Source organism: Haliotis cracherodii, unplaced genomic scaffold (assembly GCF_022045235.1).
Source record: "Haliotis cracherodii isolate W230 unplaced genomic scaffold, xgHalCrac1.p SCAF_12, whole genome shotgun sequence".
Taxonomy (NCBI): domain Eukaryota; kingdom Metazoa; phylum Mollusca; class Gastropoda; order Lepetellida; family Haliotidae; genus Haliotis; species Haliotis cracherodii.
In genome coordinates this window covers 7,218,084-7,235,239 of record NW_027266267.1, presented here as the reverse complement: position 1 = coordinate 7,235,239, position 17,156 = coordinate 7,218,084, and the positions used below count along the sequence as shown (strand labels likewise).

General features: G+C 38.8%; 1 protein-coding gene across 1 annotated transcript in view; it reads right to left on the bottom strand.

Annotated features, from left to right (window-relative positions):
* Positions 1 to 306: 306 nt before the first annotated feature.
* LOC139456957 (uncharacterized) overlaps positions 307 to 17,156 on the bottom strand; it is a 59,941-nt gene continuing 43,091 nt past the window's right edge. The window contains exons 21-22 of the mRNA XM_071238423.1: positions 736 to 813; positions 307 to 369 (exon numbers count right to left, since the gene is read on the bottom strand). Coding sequence (XP_071094524.1) covers positions 332 to 369; positions 736 to 813 — 116 coding nt within the window. The 3' untranslated portion in view covers positions 307 to 331. The remainder of the gene's footprint in view (positions 370 to 735; positions 814 to 17,156) is intronic.

Here is a 17,156-nt window from a genome sequence, read left to right as displayed (position 1 = left end):
ACAGTAGACAGGAGCCGCGGAGAAGTGACTGAGTGAGTGAGTGATTTGGTGGGTGGAGTGGGTGGAGTGAGTGCTTGGGTTGAGTGAGTGAGTGAGTGAGTGAGTGAGTGAGTGAGTGAGTGAGTGAGTGAGTGAGTGTAATCTACAAGCTACAATCATAATGGTGAAGATATCAGGTGTTCGCGAAAATGGGTGCGAATCCTGTCCCACTAGCCGCATCTGCCACAAACACATGCAAAGGCTAGTCAATTAACACTAACCACCAACAGCAAAAATAAAAATCTGATCATGAAACCAGTTTAATACCTGCATCGGAATCTGTAATGTTGGTTTAAGTGTGTCCATTGAGAATCATACTGGGCGCCACGACTGAAACATATTACACAAATCCATCCATATCTTGACAGAGGCGGATATGGAAATGTATATGGCGCTATTACTTAGTGTTGAATAGACTCGCCGTTGGGTTTAACGTACTTATAATTCCTTTTAATGTAGAACTAGGATCTGTAGATGTAGAATAATAGCTTGGAAGAGCAAATTGAGATAGAATCAAAATCCAATTGAAAAAGTTAGAAGAATGATTTAGGATTATACATAAAATTATGATCAAATATATCAAGACTCGTTGATAAAAGTTGAAAAAACTTCCGATATTTGTAACTTTGATTAAATCGTCTTCTAATATTTGATCTCTGAAGACACGAGTGTGAGATTCTCTGTACACCACCTTACCAGGTGTTAGGTATTGTCTGTCCTCGGATTCTTTGTTGCTGAGGGAGCAGTCCGTGTCAGGTGCATTGTCAGCAACTACTAGAACCACAGAGACAGAGACTCAGTCATGTAGTTCATACTACATATAAACACATTAAACACTAACGGAAAGTTATAGTGTTGAAAAGCAAATTGAGATGGAATCAAAATCCAATTGAAATATATGTATGAAATGTTGATGCTCACTCCAACTGCACTCCAAATATTTGATGTCCACTGTAGCTTTATGTACATCGCTAATCTCTCTGTTTCTGAAGCTGGCTTGCTGAGCCTTTTACACTCAAGATATTTTTTATAACTGTTTACAAATTGAAAAAGTTATAAATTTTGGATTATACATAAAATTATGATCAAATATATCAAGACTCGTTGATAAAAGTTGAAAAAACTTCCGATATTTGTAACTTTGATTAAATCGTCTTGTAATATTTGATCTCTGAAGACACGAGTGTGAGATTCTCTGTACACCACCTTACCAGGAGTTAGGTATTGGCTGTCCTCAGATTCTTTGTTGCTGAGGGAGCGGTCCGTGTCAGGTGCATTGTCGACAACTAAGAGAACCACAGGGACAGAGACACAGTAATGTATTTCATACCACATATAAACACATTAAACACTAACGGAAAATTGTAATGAGATCAAGAAACCATTTTAATACCTGCAGTTTCTTTCCTTTGAGGGATCTCATCGGATAATACAATGTAGGAATAAGCGTGTTGATCAACAACCATACTGTGCGTCACATCTGAAACACATATTACATATCTTCATATCAGCCTCTTCAATATATATTTTTTGCCGAGGAGCAAACGAAACTATATCTCTCAGTTGATTTTATCATTAGTTTGATCTTTAAATGAAATTTCCCTAACGGCACTCAGAAACTGTACATAATCGAGTTTGGGCGCAACAAACCAGTGATAACATTTTTCGTGTGACACCTGACAAGTTGCATATATAGAGGGTACTTTACTTCCTTAAAAATCGGGCTTTAGTGATTGGTTGTTGTTTTGTTGTTAACCGCCGCACTCAGCAATATTCCAGCTATATGACGACAGTCTGTAAAATAATCGATTATGGACCAGACAATCCAGTGATGGACATCATGAGCATCGATCAACACCATTGGGATACGATGACATGCATCAACCAAGTCAGCGACCCTGACCACCCGATCCCGTTAGTCGTCATTTACGACAAGCATAGTCGTCTTTACGGCAAGTATGGGTTGCTGAAGACGGGTCGGGCTTTAGTGGGATGACATTCGTACACCACAAATGATACGTTTCTGTCAAAATATTCCATTAATTACCATAGTCCTTTCAAAAGAATGAAAGGCGAAATATTCTTTAATTAGATCCTGTGTGTGTTCGTTACAAACCGCCGCACTAAATAATATTCCAGCTATGTAACAGCGGCATGTAAATAATCGAGTCTAGACCAGACAATCCAGTGACTGATATTGCGATCCACGCCGTCGGGGTCACTGGGCCTGACCACCGATCAATTAAATCGCCTCTATCGACCTCTTGAATTGATGTTGTAATTATCATACCATTTGCAGGGTCACCTCTTCCATGGTCTTCTGGGCCTTCTTGACGCGTCCTAGAAATACCCGTAAGCTGTCATATACCTGTATTATTTACCAGCAAACAAAACTCCACCGTACCACATATGTATATCATTACAGTAAACTACGGTTATAACGAACTCAAAGGGACCACTAATTTTAGTTCGTTATAATCGTAGTTCGTTATTAGCATATATACAGCATATACACAGCAAATGGCCAGGACTAAAAATAAGTTCGTTATATCCGTCAGTTCGTTATAAGCATGTTCGTTATAAACGTAGTTTACTGTATATACAATGCATTACGTTTATGTTTTATCGATGATGAAAAGAACTATATAGCACTCATCAAAGGAGAATACCTTACCCTAACAGAGATATAGCATGCAGATGTTAAAGCATGTTGGTTTGACAACAATGTAACCGAACAATCTTATACAGTGAGTGAGTGAGATGGGTTTAACGTCGCTTTGAACAGTGCATATCTAAGACGTCAACCCACGAGCACAGGTATGACACTGACAAACTTAGAAACATGATGTTGGCGATTCTAGATCCGAACCCACGATCGTAGGCTTCTGGCACTCCAAAGAGACGTAACTCTACACTGCGAATTAGGCGACCTCTGAAGCCTAGTAGTGTAGGGGCGGTCTTGTAGCCTAGTGGTTAAATTGTTCGCTCGTTGCGCCGTTTAATTCCCGACATGTGCACAATGTGTGGAGCCAATTTCTGGTGTCCCCCGCCGTGATATTGCTGGAATATTCCTCAAAGCAGTGTTAAACCATACTCACTCACTCACTCACTCACTCACTCACTCACTCACTCACTCACTCACTCACTCACTCACTCACTCACTCACACACTCACTCACTCACACTCATTCCAAATGTGGAAATACACATATAAATGATGTGAAATTAACTCGACTTGTTTTATTGACAAGGAGAACACATTGGTGAACACAATATGATGAGGTCATGGAAGGTTTATTATGTCAGTGATTCATCCAAAAAGAACTTACATCTCTTTACCACTGCCACGTCTACCTGTAACATAACGGTATGATTAGCATTAGTTAGTAACATAAGAGTATTGATGTAAGTACCTGTCCGCTGATCCGTAATTACTGATTGAGAGGTCACTGTCAAGTGCATTGTCGGGTATTTCAAGAACCAAAGCGACAGAGCAGGTATGTGGTTGAACGGTTCATTCCCCGCATACAGATTGTCCACCAAGAGGAAATAGTTAGAGAGTGAGTGAGTTGGTTTTAACGCCGCTTTTAACAGTATTCCAGTTATATCGCGGCGTTTCAGCATAATGTGGGAGGAAAGCCCGAAGTGATGCAGGTTGACAAACCTAGAAACATACTTGGGGCGAACCCGGATTCGAACCCACAATGATAGGTTTCTGGCACAGAAACGCAACTCTGCACAGCTAATCGCGGCTCCTAAGACGAGTGGGCCACCCGTTCACACCCCCAACCCCCACCCAAGGAGGAAATAACAACATGATCATGATCATTACACTACCTGCAGTTTCTTTCCTATATGGGGTCCCACCAACACTGTCGCAGTAGGTGTATACATTGAGACTCACAGCTGAAACAGACATGGCATAATTCCGTACGAGATTCAGGCAATTGCTTATTTGTTTGTCTGTTTGTTTGTCTGTTTGTTTTTGTTGTTGTTAAACTCGCACTCAGCAATTTTCTAAATAACCGTGTTTCAAAGGGACAAACCAGTGATTGATATTATGAGCAACTTCAGGTGTCAATTGGCATGTTGCATACCTTGAGGGTACCTCTCTTCCAAACTTACTTCAATGAAATGGCATTACTGTATCAGAAGAAGAACGTCTGTCAAGATGATACATGGTCTGTCCTAAAGAATGAAAAGCGATGTCTTGTGTATGTTGTTTAACGCCGCACAGATCAATGAAATCGCCTCTTACGGCCAGCATACGTTGATCCTGGGTTCCCGGGGGTCGCCTCTTACAACTAGCAATATGGGTAACCAGGGACAGATTCTACCTCAGGTCCCATGGGGTTAAGATCTTCATGAATTGATGTTATAAATCATACCATTTGCAGGTGGACCCGTTCCCTGGTCTTCTGGGCCTTCTTCATGCTTCCTAGAAATACACAAACAAAACTTCACCGTACCATACAGGTATATCACCATATGCAGTGGTCCATATTGATGCTTTAATGACGAAGAACTGATGTCACTTCAAAGGAACATTACCGTAAAAGAAGTGTGACATGCAAATGTAGAAACGAGTCACAGGAACTCGATGATAGCGAGTATAGCATAATATATTCGTGAGTGAGTTGTGTTTAATACCGCTATGTACAGTGTTTCAGTTTTCTGACGGGGTGTCAGCTTAAGGTGGGAAGAGTGAGGGAGTGAGTTGGGTTTAACGCCGCATTGAACAGTTTCCAAGTTATATCGCGGCGTGTCAGCTTAATGTGTGAGGAAAGCCCGAAGTGATGCAGATCTCAGACGTTTATCACTTCGGTGAAGCAACGTGCACACTTACAGAAATAGAAGCATCATCGGGTCGTATCTGAATTCGAATCCACGATTCAAGGTGTTTGGCATGCCAAAACGACCCACATCTGCACGGTGAATTGTGGCGCATTAAACAGCTTGGCCATCTGTGTGCCCTATTACATCAGTATCCAAACGGATACGTTTCCGAGACCAGATACTGACGTGACAGTGTGAATCGCAATCTGAGCTATCACGTTCACTATGCAAGCACGTTACCAATAATAAATAATTAAACAATCAAGACTCCATTTCAATGGAGGAAAATATAGATATGAATGACTTCTCTACTGACAAGGACAAAATATTGGTGAACATGACATGGTTTATGGTGTCAGCAATTCATTCAAGAAATGGGGTTTAACGGCGCGTCCAAGATTATTGCACTTAAATAGCGACGTGAATGTACGTGTGTGTGTTTGTGTGGCTGCTTGTACTAGTCCAGGCTGTTGCCGATTTATAGTGCTAGCTCACTGAGATACCATGCCGCAGTTTAACATGAATACCCCACTCAGACACAGTATACTGACTCCGAGCCGACCAGTCCTTGTTTTAGTCCCTTAATGCCGAACAAGTAACAGGGTAACAACAAGTACCATCTTTTAACGTCTTTTGGTATGACGCGTCCAGGGATCGAACCCCTGACCTTCTGCTCTTCGGGCGGACGCTCTATCACTAGACCACGGAGACGGTCGATTCATTCAAGTTCAATCTCTTTTAATTAACTTGCGTTCAGAAACGGATGCAGTAAATGCAAAAATGTATATAAACGTAAATTCCCAGTGAAGCTTTTTCAGCATGCGTACAAAGGAGCTAATTTCCGAAACACAATTACGAGCTAACATTACTTGAAACATAATTACGAGTCAAGCCTATTTATTTAGAACAGTTATATACCTCTCAAACATTATTTCATTTTTTTAAATCTTAAAATGTTCACTCATTTGGGGAAATAACCCCAATAGATTCATGAATAGATGATTGAAGAAATATTGGTTAACCAATGAAAAATGTAATAACCCAACTAAATAGAAAACTCAGAGTTAAAACTCAATTGCTCAAAAAGTAATCTGGACCTCTGCTTACATCTGTTTACCACTGGCCCGTCCACCTGTAACATAACGGTATATGATCAGCATAAGGTTGTAACATAAGGTTATTGATGTAAAGGCCTGGTACTGCTGACTTCAGGAATACCTGACATTGATCTGGATAAATATGTGGTCATGTTTTCAATAGCAACCTGTATATTTAACACTACAATAAGATTCCATGTCTTTATTATGTATATATGGCCTTCCATCTCTCGGGCCCTCCATTAGATCTTCTGGGAAGAGAGTATAAAAAGATAATCTGACCTCCGGCGAACTTTCTTACGTTTTTATACGTTATTCTGTTTGTTACAACAAAGGAAATGATCAGTTAAATATACCGGTCATTCTCCTGACACAGACAACGCCCACCGTCACTGCTACACAGATGATGAACGCCAGACAACCCACTGGGCCGATAGTAACAAGCAGTAAGAACTCTATAAAACAAAACAGTACAATTATATTCGTGACTGATTTAAAACTTAGCGCTACATCTGCAGTATCTCAGCCATATTGTAACTTAAATGAAATCATGTCAACAAAGGGCAGTAAAACAACCAGTAACATATTACAGAATTACATTAAAAACAAGTTAGAGAATGAGTGAGTGAGTTGGGTTTAACGCCGCTTTTAATAGTATTCCAGTTATATCAGGGCATGCCAGCTTAATGTGGGAGGAAAGCCCGAAGTGATGCAAGTCTCAGACGTTTACCACTTCGGTGAAACCCATGAGCACGGGTATGGTGCTGACAAACCTAGAAACATAAACTGGGCGAATCGGGATTCGAACCAACAATCATAGGTTTCTGGCGTGCCCAGAGAACGCAACTCTGCACAGCGAATCGCAGCGCCTTAGAGGACTGGACCACACGTGCTACCAGTTGGAGAATGCTAACAACACGATGTAAAACCATGCCATGCTCCGTGGTCTTGTGGATAGAGTGTCTGCCCAGAGACCGGAAGGTCGATGGTTGGATCTTCGGTCGCGTCATCCCAAAATACATCAAAAGATGGTACAGATAGAACTTGTTGTTACAAGTCTTTGCCTTTGGCCTTTGGTCCAGTAGAAAAGCATCATTTTTAAAACATTATTTGGAATATTGCAAACTGCTGCACTGACATGATTCACCCACTTTGAGAAAGTAGGTCACTAATTAAAACATACATACATGTTATGACAAGATGAAATTAGGTGAATGTTTCTGTGGATAGGTTTAAACCTATGGCGATTTGGTTTTAGCTCAGTGCGTATGCGGTAACACCAACGCTCAAACGACTTTTCTAATCCCCGAACAAGTGCCCATTATTGTGCCCAATTGAAAAGGTCGCTGGCTATATCTCGTATAAAATAAACTGACTATATACAGTCTATTTCATGTGTCGAAGGAAATATTACGTTTTTCTCATCGAATGACGCGAGATATATTCACGAGTGACGTTGCTACGAGTGCAAGTATTCCCTTTTCCCCATCACGAGATGAGAGATACTTGGTACTTCACGAGACACCTGGAATATCCAATTTATCATATACTTTTTGTATAGTCGTCTATCGGAAAAATAGATTATTTCACTAAAAATATAAAAGCTTGAAACGGAAATTCTCCCTACCTAACACACAGGGATGGTTCACCACCCCTTATATTTGGGACTTAAAAAGAAGTGTCGCAAATTCTTAAATAATATATACAAAAGAATTAAGAAATATTTAGGGTCACGAAAATTCTTATCATACATTTTGATATGATTATATACCAGATCAACTTTGGCAAAACATATTCTTGAAAATTACGAGACTGCTGTTGGATGCGAAATAATACACATTTTACAAGTAACCAAAATGGCGCTTATCGAAACGAACAGTCTCGATTGACGAGCTAAATGAGAAACTTACAGTTAACGACGAAACATTTTCAAGAGAAGAACAAATGGCAGGAAGTGATGTTCACTCCCTAAATGACCATCTGTCATTATTTGCCTTGTCAATGTGAAACTAACGTAAAAAGGACGTCAACAATTTGTGTACGGGCCAGACACTTACGATAAAGGGAGACAATTTGAGGGTAGGTCACTCTTGTATGACGTCATGTTTGTTTGTTTGTTTAACGCCGCACTCAGCTATATTCCAGCTCTCTAACTGCGGTCTGTAAATAATCGAGTACGGACCTAACAATCCAGTGATCAACATCATGAGCATCGATCCTCGAAATTGAGATACGATGACATGCATCAACCAAGTCAACGAGCCTAATCACCCGACCCGTTAGCCACCTCGCCTTTTACAACAAGCATGTGTTGCTGAAGGGCAATTCTACCCCAGATCTTGACGGGATTCTTTTATGGTGTAGAGCGATTCGTAACGCCCAAGTCTGTTATCGTCTAACTTTAAAAGGCCGCAGCCTCCATCTAAAATGTAATAATGTTACTATATGAATAAACATGCCGTAAATATAGCTATCCGTGTGTCATGTTTTGAATTCAGTTACTCAGACCAATGTATCGGACTTAAATGTATATAACATAATATAAACAGAAACACTTACTGGTCTCTGAAGTTGTTTGACTTTTTGTCATGGGAATGGTGCTTGGGCTGTCACTGCTATCTGAAAAACACAAATACATTTAACAGCGTTGTTATGGTGAATAGAGCTATGTCAATAAGCCGTGTATATTATGTGAAGATGCATGCAGTTGTACACTCTGAATTTTGCCAATTTTCCAAACTCTCAGTTCAATCTTATGTTTCCCATGGAATTCCCCAGCTATTTCGAAACAGTCTTTCATTAAAGTCATACCTAATATACGTGAAAAACATATGAATATGGCGGCCTTTGGTCCAGTAGAAACGCATCATTTTCAAACATTATTTGGAATATTGCAAACTGCTGCACTGACATGATGCACCCACTTTGAGAAAGTAGGTCACTAATTAAAACATACATACATGTTATGACAAGATGGAATAAGGTGAATGTTTCTGTGGAAAGGTTTAAACCTATGGCGATTTGGTTTTAGCTCAGTGCTTATGCAGTAACACCAACACTCAAACGACTTTTCTAATCCCTGAACAAGTGCCCATTATCGTGCAAAATTGGAAAGGTTGCTGGCTATAATCTGGTATAGAATAAACTGACTATATTCAGTCTATTTCATGTGTCGAAGGAAATATCACGTTTCTCTCATCGAATGACGTGGGTAAAGGAGATATTTTCACAAGTGACTTTGCTACGAGTGCAAGTATCCCCTTTTCCCCATCACAAGATGAGAGATACTTGGTACTTCACGAGACACCTGGAATATCCAATTTATCATATACTTTTGTGTAGTTGTCTACCGGTAAAAAATAGATTATGTCACTAAAAATATAAAAGCTTGAAACGGAAATCTCCCTACCTAACACACAGGGATGGTTCACCATCCCTTATATTTGGGACTTAAAAAGAAGTGTCGCAAATTCTTAAATAATATATACAAAAGAATTAAGAAATATTTAGGGTCACGAAAATTCTTATCATACCTTTTGATATGATTATATCCAGATCATTTTTGGCAAAACATATTCTTGAAAATTACGAGACTGCTGTTGGAAGCGAAATAATACACATTTTACAAGTAACCAAAATGGCGCTTATCAAAACGAACAGTCTCGATTGACGAGCTAAATGAGAAACTTACAGTTAACGATGAAACATTTTCGAGAGAAGAACAAATGGCAGGAAGTGATGTTCACTCCCTAAATGACCATCTGTCATTATTTGCCTTGTCAATGTGAAACTAACGTAAAAAGGACGTCAACAATTTGTGTACGGGCCAGACACTTACGATAAAGGGAGACAATTCGAGGGTAGGTCACTCTTGTATGACGTCATGTTTGTTTGTTTGTTTAACGCCGCACTCAGCTATATTCCAGCTCTCTAACTGCGGTCTGTAAATAATCGAGTACGGACCTAACAATCCAGTGATCAACATCATGAGCATCGATCCTCGAAATTGGGATACGATGACATGCATCAACCAAGTCAACGAGCCTAATCACCCGACCCGTTAGCCACCTCGCCTTTTACAACAAGCATGTGTTGCTGAAGGCCAATTCTACCCCGGATCTTGACGGGATTCTTTTATGGTGTAGAGCGATTCGTAACGCCCAAGTCTGTTATCGTCTAACTTTAAAAGGCCGCAGCCTCCATCTAAAATGTAATAATGTTACTATATGAATAAACATGCCGTAAATATAGCTATCCGTGTGTCATGTTTTGAATTCAGTTACTCAGACCAATGTATCGGACTTAAATGTATATAACATAATATAAACAGAAACACTTACTGGTCTCTGAAGTTGTTTGACTTGTTGTCATGGGAATGGTGCTTGAGCTGTCACTGCTATCTGAAAAACACAAATACATTTAACAGCGTTGTTATGGTGAATAGAGCTATGTCAATAAGCCGTGTATATTATGTGAAGATGCATGCAGTTGTACACTCTGAATTTTGCCAATTTTCCAAACTCTCAGTTCAATCTTATGTTTCCCATGGAATTCCCCAGCTATTTCGAAACAGTCTTTCGTTTAAGTCATACCTAATATACGTGAAAAACATATGAATATGGCGGCCTTTGGTCCAGTAGAAACGCATCATTTTCAAACATTATTTGGAATATTGCAAACTGCTGCACTGACATGATGCACCCACTTTGAGAAAGTAGGTCACTAATTAAAACATACATACATGTTATGACAAGATGGAATAAATGAATGTTTCTGTGGAAAGGTTTAAACCTATGGCGATTTGGTTTTAGCTCAGTGCTTATGCAGTAACACCAACACTCAAACGACTTTTCTAATCCCTGAACAAGTGCCCATTATCGTGCAAAATTGGAAAGGTTGCTGGCTATAATCTGGTATAGAATAAACTGACTATATTCAGTCTATTTCATGTGTCGAAGGAAATATCACGTTTCTCTCATCGAATGACGTGGGTAAAGGAGATATTTTCACAAGTGACTTTGCTACGAGTGCAAGTATCCCCTTTTCCCCGTCACAAGATGAGAGATACTTAGTACTTCACGAGACACCTGGAATATCCAATTTATCATATACTTTTTGTGTAGTTGTCTACCGGTAAAAAATAGATTATGTCACTAAAAATATAAAAGCTTGAAACGGAAATCTCCCTACCTAACACACAGGGATGGTTCACCACCCCTTATATTTGGGACTTAAAAAGAAGTGTCACAAATTCTTAAATAATATATACAAAAGAATTAAGAAATATTTAGGGTCACGAAAATTCTTATCATACATTTTGATATGATTATATACCAGATCAACTTTGGCACAACATATTCTTGAAAATTACGAGACTGCTGTTGGAAGCGAAATAATACACATTTAACAAGTAATCAAAATGGCGCTTATCGAAACGAACAGTCTCGACTGACGAGCTAAACGAGAAATTTAGAGTTAACAACGAAACATTTTCAAGAGAAGGACAAATGGCAGGAAGTGATGTTCGCTCCCTAATTGGCCATCTGTCATTATTTTGCCTTGTCTATGTGAAACTAACGTAAAAAGGACGTCAACAATTTGTGTACGGGCCAGACACTTACGATAAGGGGAGACAATTTGAGGGTAGGTCACTCTTGTATGACGTCATGTTTGTTTGTTTGTTTAACGCCGCACTCAGCTATATTCCAGCTCTCTAAATGCGATTTGTAAATAATCAAGTACGGACCTAACAATCCAGTGATCAACATCAAGAGCATCGATCCTCGAAATTGAGATACGATGACATGCATCAACCAAGTCAACGAGCCGAACCACCCGTCCCGTTGGTCGACTCTTGCAACAAGCATGTGTTGCTGAAGGCCTATTCTACCCCAGATCTTAACGGGATTCTTTTATGGTGTAGGGTGAATGTTTCTGTGGATAGGTTTAAACCTATCGCGATTTGGTTTTAGCTCAGTGCGTATGCGGTAACGCCAACGCTCAAACGACTTTTCTAATCCCTGAACAAGTGCCCATTATCGTGCAAAATTGAAAAGGTTGCTGGCTATATCTCAAATAAAATAAACTGACTATATACAGTCTATTTCATGTGTCGATGGAAGTATCACGTTTCTCTCATCGAACGAGTATCCCTTTTTCCCCCGTCACGAGATGAGAGAAACTTGGTACTTCACGAGACACCTGGAATATCCAATTAATCATATACTTTTGTGTAATTGTCTACCGGAAAAATAGATTATTTCACTAAAAATATAAAAGCTTGAAACGGAAATTCTCCGTAACTAACACACAGGGACGGTTCACCACCCCTTATATTTGTGAAAAAAAGAAGTGTCGCAAATTCTTAAATAATAAACTGACCTCAAAGGGAAACTTTACCAGAGTTTGAAATCACTCTTGCTCAAAAACAACAAAACATACATGCATGAAGTAAAGTGTATTGAGAAGATCAATATATCAACATAATCAACACTGAACATGACAATCATACCGCGACCGAGAATGACGTCAGAGCCCCCCAATGTTGGGTGTGGTACAAAACTCGAGCTTTCAGAATCATATACAATAGGCAGAGTACATAAACAATCGCTCACGTTCAATAACAAGTCATTAGTAGCGTGTGTGACCACCAAATGCCTCAATACACGCAAAAACGTTTCGACGCACAGAAAAAGTCATCGTCTGATGAGGTCACGTGGGATTTGACGCCATTCGTCTTGGAGGGCCAAGAACAGTTCTTGCCGGTTGGCTGGAGAGTGTGGTCGTTGTCGAACACGACGATCGATCAAGTCCCAGAGGTGTTCTATTGGGGACATGTGGGGTGATCGTGCAGGCCACGGCAGGACGTTGACGTTGTTGGCTGCGAGGAAGTTAGTGACAATTCTGGCTGAATGGGCTCTAGCGTTGTCATGCTGATAAATGACACCACGTGGCTGCTGTTGGAGAAATGGTAGGACAACTGGACGAAGAATGGTATCCATGTGCCGCTGAGCTGTCAAGTTTCCGTCAACGATGACCAGCGGTGTCCTCTCCTGCCCACAGATCCCTCCCCACACCATGACACTCCCTCCACCATATGGTACGACCTCCTGCACGCAACACGCCGCCGTTTGTTCACCCCTTCGGCGGTAAACACGATGTCTTCCATCAGCCCTAAACATACAGAATCGACTTTCGTCAGTGAAGACAACACTCTGCCAGTCACGTCGTTGCCATCGTCGTACAGTCCGGGCTCATCTCAGTCGCAGATGACGATGTTGCGCTGTCAATAGCTGTCCTCTGTATGGTCTAAAAGCGCTGATTCCATGAGCCCTGAGTCTCCTGGCCACTGTCTGTCGACTAACCCTGTGACCTAAGGCATTTGTCGCCGATGACGTCACTGTCAGGAATCGATTTCGGAGGTGCAAGGTACGCAAGTACCGATAATCATGGCGCGTGGTCACCCTGGGTCTGCCTAATCTTGGCCTGTCAGCGGTCCGCCCTGTCTGTCTGTAACGTTGCATCAAGTTGGTAACGGCAACACAGGAGCAACCGAAGGTTCGTGCAATATGGGCGTGGGTGGCTCCCATCTGTACCATACCCAAGGCTCGTTCACGTTGTTCGACTGTGAGTCGTGGCATTTCTTTTGTGTTTTTTTTATCACAGTGGTTGTCTGACTTGCCGTTGCAATCGTTTTATACCCTTACCCGCACGTGCATTTGCAGTTGTCCGTGATGCACGTGTTTTTCACTTTTACGCGTTTTATCTCGCGAACATGTAACAGACGATTAACATTTTCTGCATTAACTATTGTTGTATTTAGGTTATCGGTTTTAGATAGACTTCATCGAAAAATTTTTTATACTTTGTCTGAAATATATATTTCCAGTTAGTAAAGTTTCTTTTGGACGTCAGTTTATATACAAAAGTATTGAGAAATATTTAGGGTCACGAAAATTCTTATATTTATCAAAAAGTATTATCTTTCTATATTATCCAGTAAACTATATTTTGGACATTGGAATACTGAAAACCATGTGCATGTAGTCGATTGGAACGAGAGTTGTGGATGAATACTCTGTTCCTCAAACCTATCATGGAGATTAGAGGAAATCGATGATGACGCACTGCATTTCACAATAACTTCAAGCGTTGGTGTTCTGAATGTAATTTCATTTTCAGCCCATTAATTACAGAATAACCAGTCAGGGACAGATACTCAGTAATTCCAAGTGTGAGTTTGTTAATCTGTATATCATCTATTAAATTTAAAGAAGGAAAATGAAGAAAAGCGAAGGAAATGTCAAACCTTTAGAGAGCTTCACTGAAAGCAGCCTATTGTTAAAAGAGTCAATGTAATCAATTTGTGATGTCATGGACAATGAATGACGTCACATCTAATATGATCTGATGTTAGATGGGACTGACATAATTCATCTGTAAACTTCAAAATATCCAATAATGAAAAGGGTGACAAATTGGCAACAAATATTTTTTACGTAGTATATATCTACAAGAGAGAAAATGTGAGATTTAATGTAAGGAAACACTTATATTCATGTGATCCTCCATTCACTGATATGGTTTGTGAAGAAGCAAACAGTAATTTGCGAGGAAATATCCGATATTTAGACTTCAAATAAAAACGAAATATTGCGTGAATGGTGATTTAATATAATGTCCCAAAATAGCGATATTTACGAGGTACCCAATTTGTGTAATGGGAAGTGTATTTGTTTTCGAGATGTATTTTCAGTTTTATTCGACTTCAAAGTGAGGATAGAAAAGGAGGAACAAATATAGCTGTGTTGCAGAAGAAACTCTTGTCGAGTTTTATCCAGATGATCCATTACTTACCAGTACTTTTTGCCCACAACAAACCGACGCCGTGTTATAACAGAACTACACTGTACAGAGGCGTTAAACACACGTCACTCACTCACCCACTTACCAGTATGGATTGCCAAGAAGCAAATAGTCAATTCATGACTTGAGTTTTGTCCATCCCTACATGACCATTTAGATCCTTCATCAAGAGTAGAGTTGACTACGAGCATGATGTTATGTCTTGTTAAGTTTGCATCTACAGTAATACGTCCAGCAATAATTCTGTCGAACGTTTCACCGTGAAGTGTCTTGTTGGGTTGTGTATGGCTTGTTTGGAACACTTCAGTGCAGTTTCGATACCATTGCGCTGTTCTAATGACACCTTTGCTGTCTCTACATGACAGAGTAAACCGCTCTCCTTCTGTTGCAAACTTTGGCTCTGAGGTGAGCTGAATTCTTGAATCCGAATCTGGAACATCATGATTGTTTGATAATACCATTGTCTGTAAATGAAGTCTTTTGTATTGCATCATTGTCTGTAAATGATGTCTTTTTATTGTACCGTTGTCTGTAAATAATGTCTTTTTATTGTACCATTGTCTATGAATGATGTCTTTTTTATTGTACCATTTTCTGTAAATAACGTCTTTTTTATTGTACCATTGCCTGTAAACTTAGTCCTTTTTTATCGTACCATTGTAAGTAAAAAATGTCTTTTTCATTGTACCATTGTCTGTAAATCATGTCTTTTTTCTTGCACCATTGTCTATAAATGATGTCTTTTTTATTGTACCATTGTCTGTAAATCATGTATTTTATTGTACCATTGTCTGTAAATGATGTCTTTTTTATTGTACCATTGTCTGTAAATGATGTCTTTTTTATTGTACCATTGTCTGTAATTGTGTTTTTTATTGTACCATTGTCTGTAAATCATTTTTTTCATTATACCGTTGTCTGTAAATAATATCTTTTTCATTGTACAATTGTCTGTAAATGATGTCTTTTTCATTGTACCGTTGTCTGTAAATGATGTCTTTTACATTGTACAGTTGTCTGTAAATGAAATCTTTTTCATTGTAACGTTGTCTGTAAATAATGTCTTTTTTCTTGCACCATTGTCTATAAATGATGTCTTTTTTATTGTACCATTGTCTGTAAATCATGTATTTTATTGTACCATTGTCTGTAAATGTTGTCTTTTTTTATTGTACCATTGTCTTTAAATGATGTATTTTTTTGGTACCGTTGTCTGTAAATCATGTCTTTTTTCTTGCACCATTGTCTATAAATGATGTCTTTTTTATTGTACCATTGTCTGTAAATCATGTATTTTATTGTACTATTGTCTGTAAATGTGGTCTTTTTTTATTGTTCCATTGTCTGTAAATAATGTCTTTTTATTGTACCATTGTCTGTAAATGATGTCTTTTTTATTGTACCATTGTCTGTAAATGATGTCTTTTTTATTGTACCATTGTCTGTAATTGTGTTTTTTATTGTACCATTGTCTGTAAATCATTTTTTTCATTATACCGTTGTCTGTAAATAATATCTTTTTCATTGTACAATTGTCTGTAAATGATGTCTTTTTCATTGTACCGTTGTCTGTAAATGATGTCTTTTACATTGTACAGTTGTCTGTAAATGAAATCTTTTTCATTGTACCATTGTCTGTAAATGATGTCTTTTTCATTGTACCGTTGTCTGTAAATGATGTCTTTTTTATTGTAACGTTGTCTCTAAATGATGTCTTTTTCATTGTACCGTTGTATGTAATGATATCTTTTTCATTGTACCATTGTCTGTAAATGATGTCTTTTTCATTGTACTGTTGTCTGTAAATGATGTCTTTTTTATTGTACCATTGTCGGTAAATAATGTCTTTTTCATTGTGCCATTGTCTGTAGATAATGTCTTTTTCATTGTGCCGTTGTCTGTAAATGATGTCTTTTTCATTGTACAGTTGTCTGTAAATAATGTCTTTTTCATTGTACCATTGTCTGTAAATAATGTCTTTTCATTGTACCATTGTCTGTAAATAATGTCTTTTCATTTTACCATTGTCTGTAAATGATATCTTTTTCATTTTACCATTGTCTGTAAATAATGTCTTTTTTATTGTACCGTTGTCTGTAAATGATGTCTTTTTCATTGTACCATTGTCTGTAAATGATATCTTTTTTATTGTACCATTGTCTGTAAATAATGTCTTTTTCATTGTACTGTTGTCTGTAAATAATGTCTTTTTCATTGTACCGTTTTCTGTAAATGATGTCTTTTTCATTGTACTGTTGTCTGTAAATGATATCTTTTTCATTGTACCGTTGTCTGTAAATAATGTCTTTTTCATTGTACA